This window comes from Micropterus salmoides, unplaced genomic scaffold, assembly GCF_014851395.1.
Source record: "Micropterus salmoides isolate LMB-PRFRI ecotype aquatic unplaced genomic scaffold, ASM1485139v1 Ms_hic_scaffold_7, whole genome shotgun sequence".
NCBI lineage: Eukaryota > Metazoa > Chordata > Actinopteri > Centrarchiformes > Centrarchidae > Micropterus > Micropterus salmoides.
Window position 1 is genome coordinate 13,190,668 of NW_024044459.1, and position 14,439 is coordinate 13,205,106.

Here is a 14,439-nt window from a genome sequence, read left to right on the forward strand (position 1 = left end):
GTTGCGAATGTCTGTTAGGGTTAAAAAACAGGTTAAGACTTAAATTAAGGTTAAATTACTTACTGATGTGGATATTTTTTGCAGTGCAGGCGCAACAGCTGACCAAAGTCCAGCCTCCTTTTTTTTTTCCAAATTAAGTTCTTGTCCACATGTCACTCAGACAGAGTTGGTGCTCCCTCCTCTTGGTGACTCACTGGCTTTTTAATAGAAAATAACGCAGAGCCTCAGGTGATGTCACAGTACCGATAAAACAAGAAGTCAACTTTGTGAATGTAGCTTGCATTTGCTGTGGTGTCAGAACGTAAAACAAGATTGGTGTGGTGTTTTTATTCAGAACATGATTTCATACATCTTATTTTAAATACGCAGTGAAAGGAAAAGTTGATTTCATGGGGTTATGTGCGGGGACAATTCAATTTCCAGGTGACACATTAGTACAATGTGGAGTTCACACTGACACAAGATAAAATGTGACAGTATGAAAAACATATGTTTCTGCAATATGCTTGTTCATAAGGAAAACAGGGAGCGTATGCGTAATTTAACATTGAAACACTGGATCACTATTGCTATATGACCTTGTTATTGGGATTTTTAAAATAACAAAAGACATGATCAGATCTTTAGCATAAATATATCTAAGTCCATTAATTGATGGCATATAGTCTTCTTTTCCTTTTCCACTGGTCAATGCATATTATCCACATCAACATTTTAACATCCAACAAGGCCCAAATCACATTCTGAACATCAAATAAGGACAGCTTTTATATAATCTATACAATGCAGATGCATATTTACACCACAGTAATTACATATTGAAAATTATTTTGCACAAGAACTGATGCAAACTTTACATTGTGAGACAGGGAGAGGGCCGTTGGCCATGACTGCACAAATCTTCCACTGGCACCTAGTCAGCACTGGTTGACACAAGTCATCATCAGTCCATAGTTTATGAATGGCTTTTTTGCCAAGTTCCTTCCTCTTCCAGTGTCATATTTCCCTCTTTTGTCCAATTTAGTTGACATTCAGGGAAATAAGCAGAGAGTATTGAGTGCATAGAGAGAAGTCTGTCAGGCATGGAGCAGTTACACAGAGAGGATGGTGGATTTGAAATGATAGAGAAATATCTCTCTCTTAATAATATGGAAAGGCAGTTTTAAACTTTTTTGCAGATTCAAGCTCTGGAGTCAAAGTGGCCTTGAAATGAACTTTAGTGGAATAGTTTGACATTTTGGAAAATATGCTTATTTGCTTTCTTGCCGAGAGTTAGATGAGAAGATCGATACCACCCTCATGTCTGTACGATGCATATGAAGGACCAGCAGCCGGTTAGCATAATGACCTGAGACAGGGGGACGCAGCTAGCCTGGTTACATCCAAATGTACCATCAGTTCCAAAGCTCACTATTTAACATGATTTATCATGTTTTTTTTGTTTTTTTTACCAAAGTGTAAATGGTTTTATGAGGGGTGACTGCGAGGTTTCCAGGCAAAGAGTGGAGATTTCAGGATTTTATTGCACCTGGCCAAGAAATAGTCCAGCACATAACCTCTCGTATAAACACAACTTGTTTCTGTATGGATTAAACACAAGATGCATTTTAATTAGTGAGTTTAAGAGGTGATAGACAGATTTTGTTAACCATTTGACAGAGCCAAGTCAGCTGTTCCCCCATTATCAGTCTTTATGCTAAGCTAAGTTAGCCAGGTGCTGGCTGTAGCTTCCATAGACTCTATAAAAGAAGTAGACAAAGCCACCGTAAAGTCACCGATTAGTTTGTGCACTACTGTTCTTTTGGGATTTTGGCCATCGCCGCCTTTGTTTTTTGGAACAATAAGTGACCATATTTGGATAAAAGGGTGGAGCTGTGGAGGGTTTCTGCCTAATGGTGTTTTCAGAGTACTGGCCACAAAGCAACAGGCTAGGACGGCACCCACCTGTCACTCAAAGCCCCTGTACAGTTGTCACGGGAAGTTAGCTATAGAGACCAAAAGTGCTTTTTGTACCAGGCTGTAAACATGTTTATTTCTGCTGTAATAATGGGGGTCTGTGGTGAGCCAGCCTAAAGTGGCCATTGGAGGAAGTGCAGTTTTTGGCATTTCCACATTGGCTTCATTTGAGACACATATGAGAGTGGTATCAATCTTCTCTACATCTACATCTACATCTTGAAGTAAGCAAATATGCATATTTCCTAAAATGTCACACTCACTCACAAAAAGGTCAGACAGGAAGGATCTTTTCTGTCATTCCAGTTTATGCTTATCTGTCTTTTGAACATCTGCTACTACTGTGAAGTTTATGTGTGAGTAAGGAGCAAAACCCAAGACTAATTTACAACAAACCAAAACTAAATTACAGCAGTATCATAATTACTATAAATTGACAGTGTTGCATAGAAGGATTGACCACTACTGAGAGGGACAACAAACTAATAAATATTAAATAAGTAATAAATATGTATGTGCTGCACAATAAAAAACTTGACCCTCTGTGATATAACTCCAGAAAAACATTTGACACATTTGATATATGTGTTGTAGCAAGAAAACATCATTCAAGTAAATTGAGAATCAAGGCTATTCATAAGTTCAGACTTCTTGTGTTGCAACCAATCTTTCTGTGTCCTCATTTAAAATCAAAATATCAAATAAAAAGAGACTGATATAAGTACAGAAGCCCCGGATTGACAATTTAAAGTATCCTTTTCCCAAAACAAATTAATTACATGTTTTATTTGCCTTATGCTGTCAAGAAAAATACCTCCACTGAAGATTTTGTCAAAAGAAATCCCCCTCCCTGTCCCTGCGCAATATTTCCATCGCTCTTTGTTGTATTACATGGACTGACATTTCAATTGTTTTCCACTTGATCAGAGGATAAATTAATTTGACATTTGAGCTGACAGGCAGTTTGCTCGCCGCCAGGCCACCCTTGCCATTTAATTTTTCAGAGGAAACATGTCTGTTCTCTACCTTGTGAAGTGCCAAGATCAGAGCCATAAACTTTTGCCTTATTCCTGATAACGATCCCTCGGAAACCGTTTGTAACTTTGTACCCTCGGATCAACCGGCTCAAATGTTACATCAATACTTCACTTCTCGGCACAAAATCTGAAACATACAGACCTGACATGGCACAGTAAATGACCAGTGTCTTATGAAACTTTAAAATTGTTTACCTGGTTCGTCTGCACTTGTATTAGCCAACACATTCTGTATGTTGCCCCCCCAAAAAACTCAGGCCATATTATGCATTTTAGAACTATCAATTTTAAGAAAAATCATATATAACAAAAATGTAATGTGAAGTGGACAACAGCGATGTTAATAGACCAAATACAGGAAGACTGTTTCTGTCTTATGTGCAGTTATAAATATCTAAGAGATGAACAGTCGCAGGCCACTGTGAGTGCTGATGCAAGAGGATGCAGTACAAGAACAAAACAAACAAACAAACAAACAAAAAGACATTCTGTCTCTAGTGGTCTCTGCGGGCAGAGTGAACAAGACAGCATCAATGAAAGACGTGGTCGGACCCCTGCGGGGACACTTCCACTCAAGCGTCAAGGCAGAGCACAGAGACGCACACAGTTGATTGCTCCAACATCCACTGTCCCCGCTCTCAGCTGGTCTCTGAGAAACCTAACGCCTGTTTTTTTTGCGTTTCTTCAATGAACCGTGGCTCCGGCTGCGACTACGGGTCCCAAAGATTGAGTTCCAGGATGAACTGCGGCTGTAGCTCCTGTAGGAGGAGTAACTGTGGCTGCGGCTCCTGCTCCTGCTGATGCTGTGCATGGGGCTGCGGCTGCGGCTGCGGGTGAAAAGGCTGCTCCAGGATGACACGCTGGTTGACCGACTGGTGGAGGAAGGACTGGGTCGGAAGTAAGGGATGGGTCGCTTCCTGGCACTGTGGAGGGCCAAAAAACGGTAAGTGGTGTGAAGCTGACAAACAGTAAAAGAATTAACGCTGCTTATGTGTAGCCTAGAGGTGAGAAAGACGACTCCTAATGAATGCTAATGCAACCAATTAATGCAGGTTTAAAGCCAATAGATTTTATTATTGACCAACTGGGGGGCAAAATCTGTGAAAAAAATACTGGCATTACAAAGATGTTACAGCTAACATGTTACCAAACAAGTGTGTTTAAAAACATCCAGTCAACACAGAGCAACATTTGAAATCATGTTTCTGGACACCTGGTGAATGTGAGTGTAATATTCACTCTCCTTTTAGCTTAATTTGGTCTCCACCAACTCCTAAGACAAATATCTGGCTCTTTACCAGCTAAATGTTTCACTATGTTCACAAGCTAGTTGCTAACTTTGTCTGTCTGCTGTATAACTTTATTTAGCCAGAAAAAGGCTTCACTGAACTAAAAAAAAGTCTCTTTTACTGGGATGTCCTGAGCAAAAGTTGATGGCAGTAAAACCAAAACAATGAGCTGACTGTGTGGCAGACAAGATCTGTTAAAAGTGAAGCATTTGTGCTTGTTCTTTTTTTTTTTTACATTTCAGATTGCCTGTGTTCACCATCTGCTTCTTTAGCACCTGAGGTGACTTTAGAGCTGACGGTTATCTCATCCTTTGGCTAAATGCCATACATCGCTCAGCAACTCAAGGGAGACTTCAGGTTGGGTACTTGTCCAACTGAGGGGGGAGGGACCAGCAGTACATTTTTTGCTGCCTTTAGGCATAAAATGTATATTGTAGCTATAAATAACCAGGGTGGGAAAGCTGTACCTTGTGATTCGGCGTGCTTCCAGATGGCTGGGTGAGTCTCTCCTCCTTTTCTTCATAGGAGAGTAGGATTTGCGTCTTCGTTTCTTCCCACTAACCTTATGTGCATGCTTCTCATCTGTCTCTCGGGAGCTAGGTGTTCTCTTTCTGTCTCGCAGTCTGGGAAGCAGACATAACAACGTGGAAATGTAATCACCAACAATGAAAATATAAATTTGTCCTTGTGCGCCACTAATGAGGAGTCATTAAGAGTTGAAACACTTCATAAAGTTCACCTATCAGCACTGTATCTGGAGTAGCTTCCTTTGGAGCTCAGGCTGGCCACGCTGCCACGCCGCCTCAGATCAGCTGAATAACTCGGTGAGCGCGAGTATGAGCTGGCAAAGAGAGAAATTACAGTTATCCCCAGGGAAGCAGTAGTAGTTTAGCAAATTCTTGAAATTTCTGCAAAATAAAATATGAATCAGTGCTCAGTCATTTTGAGCAGTGTACATACATGACAACATCATGTAATTGAGCACCACTAATTAAGATTTATTTTATGTGACATTTTGTTGCTTTTTCTGACATCATTTGTGTTTTTGTTAATGAATGATTTTCATTCTTCGGATCCACATGTCCCATGTGGTGTTTTTCTATAGTGGTAGAGAGGTGGGGACATAACAAGGGACACCATCTAGACTGGAAATGGGTTGTTACAATTACTTACACCCTAGCACGCCTGCTCTTTTTATTCTTTACTTTTACAGACTTTCTAGTGCAGTGCAGGCATGTAATGATGAGTGGCAGCACATGAATGTTTTGTCTGCCACACAACAGGGGACTTTAGGATACATTATTAAACATGAATGTCTGTATTACATTTTGTTCCAGTTCATCTAGTAGATATGAAAACTTGCTAGTGGTGCTAGGAAAAGTCAGTAGGATTCATCCTCTGGGCACCATGAATGTCTGTACAATAGAGTCCTGGCAATCCTTTTAATATTTTAGTGTTTTGACCAAATGACATAGCTAATGCTAGAACCACACCGCTAACATGACTAAAAATTTGTTTCTGTCAGCCTCTATCATATCGTCTCTTTTCCACCTGAAGGGGATGGGAGATGGGGAAAGAGATGCAGCAAAGACCCCTGACCAAACATGAACAGGGTGCATGTGGTGTAAGGTCAAATTGTGGTGACATTCATGCGAGAATGTGGAAATGCACAACATAAAAGTAGTTAACCCACCTGCAAGACGACAGTGACAGGCTTCGAGAGTAGCGTCCAGAGTATCTGGAACTCCCCGAGGATCTGCTCCTGCTGCTGGATGACCGGGTTTTCAGTCGCCTTCGAGATGACTTGCTCATCCTTTGTGAACAGCTTGAAGTCTTTGGAGATCTCATAACCTCCACCCGACACCCCAGGGTTATCTGTTCTCTGCAAAGGAAACACATTAAGCCGTTTTACTGCTTTGACTGATAAAGCTAAAACTGTATCTTGGCTTGTTTTTAAGAAATGCTCTCCTTTATTCATAAGATGAGAATTTCAAAACAGGAAATAGAGCATGGAAACCGAAGATAAACAGCTTGCAATTTTCCTGGGAATCATTCATTTGGATGGATTGTTTATTATACACAACATTACCTCTTGCCGTTTCCACTGAAAAGGGTTGCAGACAAGCCGTCCTCCCCAAAAGGCTTGCAAAAGGAAGCGTAGCTGGTCACAGAGTTTCCTGAATCAGAGACATTGTCTCTCTCAGTGAACTTCACCTTCTCTGGCGAGGCCAGACGTTTACAGTGGTTCCTCTTGTTGGCAGTGACACTCGCCTGAGAAACACCAGTTTTGCTGGATGGCGGTGAAGATGTGTCATTCCCAGAATCGTAATCGTGCGGACCTTCGGTCTGGCTCGATAAATGCTGAGACCCTTTTCTGTGTAAAAGCTCGCTTCCAGGTTTTGACGACAAAATCTGCAAACAGACAAACAGGCTGCAGCTTAAAACCAAGTGTGTGTAGATAAATGGAACCTGCTATCTGCTTTGATGCACTGTGAATACTCTAGTACAAAGGCACATATTCCCTTGAAAACACAGAGAAGAGATTTCTTTTTTTCTCAGGACAGAAAACTTTGAAAGATAAAGACATCATGCAAATTTGAAGCATGCGATTAACCTCAAAAGAAAGTCTGAACTCAACTAAAGTCAAAGAAATCAACAAGAAAATTTTTTAGATAAAGTAAGTCTAAACTAAAATTATATGAAAGGAACAACAGAAGAGCAGAGAAGAAAAGAAAAACTATGCGTGGAAAAATCTACTGGCTCTAACTCGAGTGAAGAGAAAAAGAGTAAACAATAGCCCCATTGAAAAGCCTCATTTAAAGAACAGTGAACAAACATCACAAAATGGGTATTATGTATAAATGAAAAGGATTGCAGACAAAGAGAGATCCCATCAGTCTAACTAAGAAAGCCCTCAGAATGGGACAGATGACTGAGTTCTTTCTCCTGTAAGAAGTAAATAATTAGCCTGCACCGACCTACAAGTAAATCCCTAAATCTGCGGATAGCATCGACTTACCAATCAAGATTTCCTCCTTAAGTAGGTAAGGTGTAAGAAAAAGGGAAGAGCGGGCAACATAAGTGCATCATTAGAGTCGTAAATTACAAGAAAAAGACAATAACCCTCTCTTCAAACCCAGAGCCAGTTAGACTTATATTGGCATGTTCCTTTTTCTTTCCTTAATGGTGCATTGTTTTTAGGGAAAGAAGTGTGCTTGTATGAGTACCACTACAGCACACAAAAGGTTTGCTTTTACTGCAGACGTCCACAGATGGAAAATGATACTCACTCTCCAAGGATCATAGTTGACTGATCTCATAAAACTATGATCTCTCTTTACTTACTGATTACGAAACTCTCAGGTTTATCCAGTCTGTCCTCCCGAAGGTTTCCTATTATCTAGTCTAAAGTCGACACAACAGACCAACCCTGAGGGGAATTTACCACTTGCATCTATGCACACAATCTGTACGTACTCAAGAGTAAAAGATTTCCTTTACAGAAAGACACGTTTTAAACAGACGCATTCTTCAATGTCACCTCGAGATATTTTGACAAGGCTGTCTTAAAATAAACATGTCATATCTGCCTTGGTGTTTTTGCAAATGGTTCTCGTGTGCTTTCTTTTCCTTTTGTTGCCACAACTTTTTATTTGCGTTCAACACAAAGGAAATTCACCAATTACATTTATAGATTGGGTTGACATATTTTATAATCAACCACATTCGTGTCGATTATTAATATTTTTGAGTTTTTCATTATCCAGTCATACCTACCTTTCCTTTTATGGATTGCTTTTTTTGGGAAAGAAATGTTAAGCATTAAGATCATCCTGCATTTCATTCGCATTTATTTATGGGCTTTGATTGGGGAGAATAAAAAGCAAGAATTTGAAATAATTTGAATAATTCTGATACAGTAGGGCTACCCCTCAGTAACCAACTGTGAAGTCCTGCTGAAAGACTTTGGGATTGAATGCCTGGTGTGATTCAATATATGGATTCATTTATTGGATTTCAATTAAAACCCTGTGGTGTGTAATTAAAAACATTCGTCTGTGCAATTAGCATACTTTAATGATTGCTGGAGAGAAATTAAATATATTTCATGCTCCAATAAGCATGAGACAATAAGTTTAAGGACATACCATAGCTGTATTTATGAGGCTCTTTGGAAAACATCACTTTTAAATAATGAAAAAAAAAAATCAACCTTTTAAAATTCAAAGTCTGCCGTCAAGAAGTTGTCAATCACAGTTTCATTTCAACTTAAAGTCTGGTCTGCAAACAGAAATAGGGAAACTGTATGCTGGAAGTATTACATGAAACAGAGTGGCAAGAAATCGCTAATAATTCCCAAGTCCACAATCATTATAAGTGATCATTCATTATGTTAGTCTCCTGCTTCAGCTCTAATGATCATGATTGGGTGCCAGTACAGGAAGCAGTGTGACATTTATATAGCAGACACTAGCGGTTTATATCCAGTCTCAAACCATCCCTAACCATAAAGCAATGTGTACTAACTCAGCACAGTCTGACACACTTTGATGACCTTAAGCAATAACAAGTAGTTTCTGCCTGCTGCTTGCAGATCATTGTTTAACAAAATAAAAGCAGAGTGGTAACAACACTGTCACTACTGTTCATTCTAAACAAAAAAATGCTTCACTTCCGGTCAAAAGTTTCACACCAGTGTACTATGAGTACACTAAAGATAAAAATAGGAAACTCTGGAGATATAGGCTTTTTAACATCCTGTAGGAGTCAGCTGCATATATAGTAAACTTTAAAAATATTTTTAAGGTGAGCACATAAAGTTGTAACCAAGTGTTTTTCCTTGAGATGTACAGAGTTTGTTGAAATAATTAATTCAAAACATTGACACTGAATATTCATTAACATCCTCTCGGAACAAAATGTTTTGAGTGATACCTTCAATAAAGGAATACAAACGTGTTGTGAGAAATAGCTCTTGAAAATTAAATGGTTGTTGTTGGTGTTGAATTTGACACTACACTTTGGAGAACGTGTCATTTTTCCAGTGGCATCATTATTATTATGGGGAGTACAAAGTTCTTGATAGCGTTAGTTTTAAAAACAGAAAAACAGGAACTGACAGAATTACTCCAAAATAAAGAATTTGTAAAAAAAGCTCAGAGTAAGGCCATGTACAGTTTTTAATTTCATAAAATTCAGTACTTACAGGATGGCTCAATTGTCAGAAAAATATTGTATTTTGGTTAAATATAAAAGGCAAGAAACATCTGGGTGTGGAATTCAAATCTTAATAGTGAGCTGCTTTACATGGCCATAACTGAGAAATCAGACTGAACCAGTGGCACCACCGTCAAAGTCCTAAATTGTACTTACGGTGGTGGTTGAGAGGATGGAGCGATATTTTGGAGCCGTTTTACACACTGATTTGGTTGCAGGTCTCCACTTCATGTCCGTGTGGTCAAGCACTCCATTGGTTTCCTCTACCACAGCTGCCAAGTCTCCTAATGCCTGATGCACCACAGATTTCTGCAGATGGTGTCTGTGGGAAAATGCTGGATTTAGTTTTCATGACACAAATGCATCTTCTCAGTTACAGAAAATTCTAAACTATGGAGAATGGGACAGCACCTTTTTTTGTTTTTTTTTACACCTTCCGTTGTTTTGGCCATCTTGAAAAATAAAGTGTAATCTGTTGTGTAATCATAGAAAAACTGTAAAGAAATTTCTTGGTCATAATTCCACCTGGGAAGATTAGTTGATGAGAGACTAAGGTTCAGCTGTATAAAAACGTTGGGAAAATGTAGCTTAAAGCTCCATATTTCTTGATTTTTATTGTGATTTCCTCTTCTTAATATCATCAAAAAAACTCATAGAAATTAGTTAGTAATAAAGAGCTCCAGACAGATTTAAAAATAGTATGTCTAATTATTTTAGTTTAACCTCAATTTGAGTTCAAACTCAATTGAATTTTACTTATTCACATGTGTCAAAGTTCCCTAATTAAGTTGTTCTTTAGGATGCCATTTTGACTCTGAATGCAATATTTCGCATTCGCTGGCGATAAATGACTATTCAAGGATTAATTATCACCAGTGGAAGCATCCACTTATTCCTCTAGCTGTTAGAGATCATCATGCTACCAACCCTGTTCCATAAAACCTGTAAAAGACAACCTTCATATTATCAGATATCCAAGATTTTGCAATATGTCATTATAACTGAGTGCATCTATCTGTTGAGTGAATATGGGACCATTTCCTGTGAAGTTGTGATAAGGGCTGGTTGTGCCTGAGATCAGGAAGTCACCTCTGCCTTATCAGTCATCGCTGTTGTGTGACCAGGAACTCAGCAGACACCTCAGGCTGATAAGATAAACTGGGGGAGTAGTGGGGTCGAGGAGGGTGAAGGATGAGTTCCTACCTGTCCTCTGTGGAAGCCTGGCAGGAAGAACTGTGCGACTCTGACCTCCGATAGCGTCGTCTCCGCCTTGAGTGAGTCCGGGAACTGAAAGAGGTGATGAGGAGAGCAGAGAAGAGAAGACCCAAGTGGATAAGGAGCTAAGAGTACTGTGATTAATCAACAGAATAAAATTACGTGACGACCATTTTTATAATCACTTAATCATTTGTCATTTACCGAGCACAAATTCCAGCTTTTCAAATGTGACGATTTGCTGCTTATATCGGTTCTGTAACATCACATCTGTAGATAATGGTCTGTGACTGTGTAGATTTTACCCTTTCTGTTTAGTGATAAAGGAGGATCTGGCTTCATCTTTTTGGTCATTGCTATAAATTTTTTTTGACATTTTTTTACTATCCTATATTCACCAAATGATATTCTGAAATTAGGAAAAATAACGTCATCACTACTACAAAGTTCAACAGTGATCAGACGGGTTGTAAACAAGCCACCAGTTTAGCCAGATTATCTAAACCACTTTATCTGTGAAGGGAGTGTACCCAAAATGTCTGTAATAAAACCTCAGTTGTACGGTGAGCCAAAGCTGAACTGCTGTTTACACTGGAGAGCTTGGCTAATAATTATAATAATCTCCGTTGTTTTTCTCTGAACTGAACATTATGTGGTGGGATGGAAATGTCAGTTGCTACTTGCTGGTTAAGGCAAAACAAAACAGAAGAACCCCCCCCTCAACAAGAAATCCTGACAGTGGATCTATTGCTTCAGAAACTATGGCTAGATTGAAGGGGACCTATTATGCTTTTCCGTATTATCTGTTTTATCTATAGTGTTACAATGTTGGAGGCCAAAGCTTCAAATAAATAGTTTAACATATTTTTAAGAAATCCTTGTTAGCCATAACCTCAGATGTCCCCCTGTTTTGAACACTCCCCTTTCAACAGTTTTTTCTACTCCCTGCTCTGCATGATGTCATACTGAGCCGGCTTTCCATATATGGTCATTTGCCTGCAGCCTGTTAACCGCTTCTCAGTCTGTCTGTAGTGCTCAGTGGCAACAAAATCCTGGTAAACGTGCTTTACGGTCTTGGCCCATCAGAAGATAAGAAGCCAGCATCGTAGTTACATCCCTGGCCGTATACTAAAAACCTGTGCCAATCAGCTAGTTAATGCTATTACTGACATTTTCAACAAATCACTGTCTCAGGAGAGGGTTCCAACCTGCTTTAAGACAGCCACCATCGTTTCTGTGTCTAGTCTGAACGACTACCGCCCTGTGTCTCCAACCCCCATTCTGATGAAGTGCTTTGAGAAACAGGTTCTTCATACATACTGTACATAAAGAACAGCCAGCCTGGACCCTCACCAGTTTGCTTTCAGAACCAACGGATCCACAGAGGATGAGAAAAAAAAGAGGACCTTGATAAAAACGACACCTACAATAGAATGCTGTTTGTGGATTTCAGCTCAGCATTCAACACAATCTCCACCATGAAACTGATCAGCAAACTCAGCACTCTGGGTTTAAATAAAACACTTGGCAACTGGATATTGGAATTCCTCAGAAACAGACCCCAGTCAGTTCGGATTGGCGGACTCACCTCCTGCACTCTAGTGCTCAACACCGGAGCCCCCCAGGGCTGTGTGCTCAACCCCCTCCTGTTCACGCTTTACACCCACGACTGTATCCCCGAACTATGCTGTGAAGTTTGCGGACGACACCACCATCAACAGTCGGATTTCAAACAACAATGAGACTTTATATCGGGAGGAAATTGCTAATCTTGCAGAGTGGTACTCAGAGAACAACCTACTGCTCAACGTCAGCAAAACTAAGGAGCTGATTGTTGATTTCCGGAAGAAGGAGATTAAGACACACTCTCCTGTCAACCGCAGTGGTGCTGAGGTGGAGCAGGTGAACAGTTTCAGGTTCCTGGGAATCAGCATCACAGAGAACCTGACATGGTCGTCTCACATCTCCACGCTGAGGAAGAAAGCTCAGATACAATATTTCTTGAGGAAGCTTAAGAAGGCCAAATTCCTGTGCCAAGTTCTTGTCAGTTTTTACAGAGGTGCAATAGAAAGCATCCTGAAACATCACAAACTGGCATGGGATGTGCACAGCCCAGGACCAGAGGGCTCTGCAGCGGGTGATTAAAACTGCTCAGAAGATCACTGGTACCTCCCGAGCCTCAGTGATATCGGTGAGGTGCCTACGCAGAGCCCAAAGGATACTAAAGGACAGAACCACCCAGCTACAGCCTGTTCACCCTGCTGCCTTCTGGGAAGAGATATAGAAGTTTCTGCTGCAGTGTATGTTAACTGTACTTGAAAAATTGGAGCACACGTCAGAGAAGGCTTGAGTATAAGTAACAGTAAAGACATGAAAAGAACAAAAAAGGAGAGAGTTGTAGTGATTTCTGTTGAAGTAAGCAGGAACTGAACTTGGCTCTGTGCTTACAAACAGCGGTCCGCTCATCCAAAGTCGAATTATAAAATGTTGCAAGATCACAGCATGAAATTGGTTTCTCTTTCCCTTTTTCACCCCATTTTTTCTCTCTTTGTGGCTCAAGCTTTCAATCTGTTTTCCTCTTTACAAGGGCTTTTTCACGCTTTTAGCAGAAAAATAAAAGCGCCTCTGTATTCACCCGTCGTGCCCTTACATGAGAGCATTTTGGAAGATCCTCTCTCTCTCTTCCTCAGCAATGAGTGTTCTGAAAAGGGTGGATGGGCTTACCATGGGGGAGGCAGAGGAGGTTGGAGGGGGGTCAAAAATGTTGGGTTGGATTCAGAGAGTACATGATTCTGATGCAACAATCACAGACTGACCTTTTCTTGTGCTTGCGCTCATCCTTCCTCTTATGTTTTAAACTTGAAGAGCTGGTGGGATCAAAGAGAATACAATCATGAGCAAGGAGTATTAAGACTGCAAAAGCCTGCACAGACAGCCTGCTTTTTAACTGATACATATAGGGCACATAGGCTTTTAAGTCGGAAATCCAGCAATCTTAAGGAAAGCAGATGTTAAAATTACCTACACATTTATGACAGAAAATGTATCCAGGTGAAAACTGTTCACTCTTAAAATAATTTTAACTGTTTTTTGTTAAACACGAGACATGCAAAAACAATGCACAAAATCTTGCAATAATCATATACATACCTGTGTTTGGACTTTTTGGAGGAATACCTGGAAAAAGGAAAAGGATGATTTCAGTCACCTAAAAATACATGTCATGCCATTTTACATTGTCATAGTAAGCAAGAACTACCTATGCCGCTTGCTTTTCTTGGAGCTCTTCTTCTTCTTCTTTTTCTTCTTCCTCGGTGGCGACAGGCTGTAGGAAGGAGACCTAAAGAGGAACAAATAAGCATGAACTCTGGAGAGTACCAAGCATTCTCCTGTACACCTCTCAGTTTATTTATGTCAGGAAACACAACAAAAGGTATCCAACAACAGACCTCACTCCACAGTCATCTCATTTTGGGAACTGACCTTTTCCTTTTCCTCTTCCGTTCAGACTTTCTCTTCTTCTTCTTCCCCTTGGGCCGAGGGGAGAGTTCCTCGTCAAAGGAGGGGCTGCAAGCAGAGACAGAGCAGAAAGGACACTTACTTCTTTATTCATTCTGGTGATGGGAAATGAAATGTGAAATCTCAGCTGCAAGAATTCAGCAGAGTGAGGAGCACATATTTGGGCCATGACAGCTTTTGAATCCCAATATCTGGACTGGAATTTG

The 14,439-nt window shown here is 40.2% G+C and overlaps 1 protein-coding gene across 1 annotated transcript in view; it reads right to left on the reverse strand.

Moving 5' to 3' along the window:
- Positions 1-312: 312 nt before the first annotated feature.
- srrm4 (serine/arginine repetitive matrix 4) overlaps positions 313-14,439 on the reverse strand; it is a 68,167-nt gene continuing 54,040 nt past the window's right edge. Inside the window, exons 3-13 of the mRNA XM_038703652.1 lie at positions 14,198-14,281; positions 13,974-14,054; positions 13,865-13,891; positions 13,531-13,581; positions 10,703-10,786; positions 9,656-9,821; positions 6,372-6,694; positions 5,976-6,164; positions 5,022-5,123; positions 4,750-4,905; positions 313-3,916 (exon numbers count right to left, since the gene is read on the reverse strand). Coding sequence (XP_038559580.1) covers positions 3,652-3,916; positions 4,750-4,905; positions 5,022-5,123; positions 5,976-6,164; positions 6,372-6,694; positions 9,656-9,821; positions 10,703-10,786; positions 13,531-13,581; positions 13,865-13,891; positions 13,974-14,054; positions 14,198-14,281 — 1,528 coding nt within the window. The 3' untranslated portion in view covers positions 313-3,651. The remainder of the gene's footprint in view (positions 3,917-4,749; positions 4,906-5,021; positions 5,124-5,975; positions 6,165-6,371; positions 6,695-9,655; positions 9,822-10,702; positions 10,787-13,530; positions 13,582-13,864; positions 13,892-13,973; positions 14,055-14,197; positions 14,282-14,439) is intronic.